Source organism: Capsicum annuum, unplaced genomic scaffold, assembly GCF_002878395.1.
Source record: "Capsicum annuum cultivar UCD-10X-F1 unplaced genomic scaffold, UCD10Xv1.1 ctg74257, whole genome shotgun sequence".
NCBI classification, from domain to species: domain Eukaryota; kingdom Viridiplantae; phylum Streptophyta; class Magnoliopsida; order Solanales; family Solanaceae; genus Capsicum; species Capsicum annuum.
The window spans coordinates 1-3,646 of NW_025884353.1; the positions used below are offsets into that span (position 1 = coordinate 1).

Here is a 3,646-nt window from a genome sequence, read left to right on the forward strand (position 1 = left end):
TAAATGCAAAATACATAAACTAATAAGTTTATAAGTAAACAATTAGACAAGTAAAACTTATGTCACAATATCGGAGGCCAGAACTTTTTAGTACTTTCGTCAAAGGGAACTTTATATATATATATATATATATGAGAAGCAGTTTACATGAACATTAGCGAGTTGCATTGTCAACAAATAAATGTACTTGCATGCTTTCTTGGAATTAAACAGACATAAGTTTATGCTGTATATATGACTCGACCAGTTGTATTGTCAACTTGCCATATGAGTCGAGCATTATTTGTGAGTGGCAACTCATTAGTTTCATCAATCAAATAGGTGTATTTTCGATCAAAGTACCAATCAGCAAATACCTTTGTGTGAAGCTGCACAAACAAACAAAAGTGGAAAACAAAATAGTTAGCAAGCCTCGCTGTCAAAATAGTAATTTACTCATTAATAATTTGTTTGGATGAACTTATAAATCAGCTTATTTTGAGAAGTTTTTCTCTTTTAACAAGTGCTTTTTAAATGGTGTTTGAATTAACTTATTTATAAGTGTTTTTGAATTATAAATATTTTTTTATTTATTTTTAAAGGTATTTGGCAAAGATTAAAAATATTTTTGACCACTTTACTTTAAGTTTATAAATTTCATTTTCAAATATAAATAAATAAATAATATCTTACCTGACCATTTACGTTAATGGCAGTTTCAGGAATCCACCTCCGCAGAAGGCTATTATGATGATGTACTGAGTCTACAAAAACTCCTCTTAAGTTTGGATTATCTCCTTTGGGTAATGCATTTAAGAATTCTGACCTCATTTCTGAAATGTCAAATCCAAAAATATTAGAAATATTACTATATATTATGTTGCTTGCACTCTTTAATAATATCAACAGCGTGTGTTAGAATTCGTCAAATTTATTATATTTCTAAAGAATTCAACACGAATGCGAGGAGTCCGTGTATTATTAAAGAATCCAACATAAATGGCGACATCGAAAGTGAAAAATCCGTGTAACTTGGACTGTATAACATAGTTGAGAGGGTGTATTATTTTTTTCCGAAATAATTTTAACTTAATTTAAAAATCAATGTTTAGTTATGAAAATATTAGATTCAACTTGAAGTTGTATCATAAATATCGAAAACAATTAGCTATAAACTATTTTCTCTACCTCATTTTTTCACTTTTTAAATTGTATAAAAATACATTCAAGCACGGATATTGTTCAATATTTTTTTGTAAAAAGTATAACCAAACACATTTCTATAAACTTCTAATAAAATAATAATAATAATATACCCACTAAAACCTCAAAAATGAGATCTGAAAGGATAAAAGATACGACATAGATCTTTATCACTACCTCAAAAAGGTAAAGTGATTGTTTCTGAACGATGTCGATCAAGAAATCTATACCAAACACCTACTAAAGTCAATTTTTGTGTAGGTCATGTGTATACTAACCTATCAGGCTTTGATTCTGACTTGCTGAGCATTTTCCACCGTCAATCAGGCCACCCATATAATCTCCAAAGGTATATTTTGTCTGCAAAAATACAGTTCATTTAGGAGGAGCATTAATTTAGTAAGGGGTCGTTTCGTTGGGAAAGAATTATTTTGTAATAATTTATTTTGAGATTAGTTATTTTGAGGTTAATTATTCTTTCATATATGTGGAATAATTTATTTAATCATTATGATATAAATGATAGGATAAATAATTTCGATACTAACTAATATCACACACTAAACATGAGATAAAATAATTTTTCATTTTATTTCAAAACTACTTATCCCTTATAACTCACACCAAATGACCCCTAAATGTTACTTAAAAGTTAATCTTATTAAATAGACTTTCTTTGTGAAAAAAACTTTTGAAATTTCAAAGTTATTTTTCACTTATTTCTATTTTTTATTTCCGCTTTTACTTAATATTTTTTATACACTAAGAAAAAATAATTTTTTTTCTAGTTTTATCCTTTAATTTATTGACAAAGACTTTTTGAAATTTCAATTACTACCAATTAATAGGGGTAATATGCAAAGTCAATATAACAATTACTATTATTTACTTGATGGGTGTGCCAAGTAAAAAAGATGGACAAATAATTTTGAACGGTGGGAGTATCACAAAATTAGATTTTACACTAGAGAAAATAAAAAGGATGAAAAATATAGTAATAATAATATGAATTACCGACCTCAACATTATCATATGCTGACATGAAAATAAAAAGAGGTGTCTTGATATCTTGTTGAATATTCTGTGAATAGAGGCACTGCAGCAAATTGGAAGATTACAAAACATTCAAGAAAAAAGTATTTAACTTATATATATATAAATTAAATAAGGAATTAAAAGTTTATACCAATTCTGGTTTCATTTTTGAAGTGCATGATTTAGGTAATGATTGGGCAGCTCCCTGCAACTCACATGTTTAAAGAGGTTTTAGGAAACAATAATCTCTATTAATTTAGAATATAAATTATTATTTAGGAATAGATGTATTAGGAAATATATACTAATACCTTGACACCAAAAAAAAAGTTTGACCGAATGCATTATTGAGAAGTATATTGATTTTTTTTCAAATAATTGAATACTTTTGTCTGTAAATCATCTCTTACATATATTATCCCTCAATCATCGGAGCTAATCGATCTGTCGCACTCTTCTTTGTTTGAGTTACTCCTAGATACGCAGATCAAAGATTTTACTTGTCCTGGATAAGTATGTAGAGATCTTCGTGGGACCGTGGAGAGAGTCTCAATCTTCTTTTCTAGAATTCCTTATCACACTATACATTAATTTTTGCATGCATGACGCCTAATCGATTTCGAATCCAACAAAAATAATTTATTTAGCACTTAGCTTGTAAGAAAGGGACAAGAATATACTTGTAATTCGGCAACTCCTGAAAATCTGACGTGCCAATTTTTTTCAAGTTCAGGATTCTTGCTGTTATGAGAAAGATAAATATATATTCAAAGTTAGAATGGATAAAATATAATAGAATGGATGAAATATATATATATATATATATATATAGATAGATAGATAGATAGATAGATAGATAGATAGATTCATTTTTATTTATTAAATAATATTTAAATATAATAGCTTCAAAAGTCTGATTTAAATTAAAGTCTTACAAATGAGGAAAGTAGCCACAATCATTCAGACATTTAACTCGAGCGGCACTTGGCAATGAATCGCGAAAGTTATCGCAGTATAATACTGCTGGATATCCTCCGGCAGAACCACCAGCTAAGAGGGCCTGTAATAGCAAAATAAATATTGAGGTACATAAATAATTTTTTTTATAAAATAAAAATCGCGATAATAATATTAAATTAAGGTGTTACATATTTATATAAATACAGAACTAAATGAGATAGTCACATACATTTTTGGCGTTCTTTAATCCCTTTTCTAGCAACTCCTCTAATATTGCATAAAAGATCCTTTTCCCTCTAAAATGAAGATTGGTAGCCTAAACAAAGAAAAATATAAGGTAGTGATAATTTACTTGCAACAATTAAAAGCAAATATTTTAAAGTGAAATTGAAAATTATATCTTTGAATAAAAAACATACTGAATCAACATATTCAACATCTCCTACGAACGATCCACCATCACAATATG

General features: G+C 27.9%; 1 protein-coding gene across 1 annotated transcript; it reads right to left on the reverse strand.

Annotated features, from left to right (window-relative positions):
• Positions 1-84: 84 nt before the first annotated feature.
• On the reverse strand, positions 85-3,646 carry LOC124894459 (pectin acetylesterase 8-like; the record flags this gene model as incomplete). The annotated part of the gene is given in 9 exon segments (XM_047405126.1): positions 85-368; positions 673-812; positions 1,461-1,542; positions 2,201-2,278; positions 2,369-2,422; positions 2,898-2,958; positions 3,153-3,277; positions 3,407-3,493; positions 3,597-3,646. Coding segments are annotated over 9 exon segments (824 nt in total), but the record flags the coding sequence as incomplete, so codon positions are not given.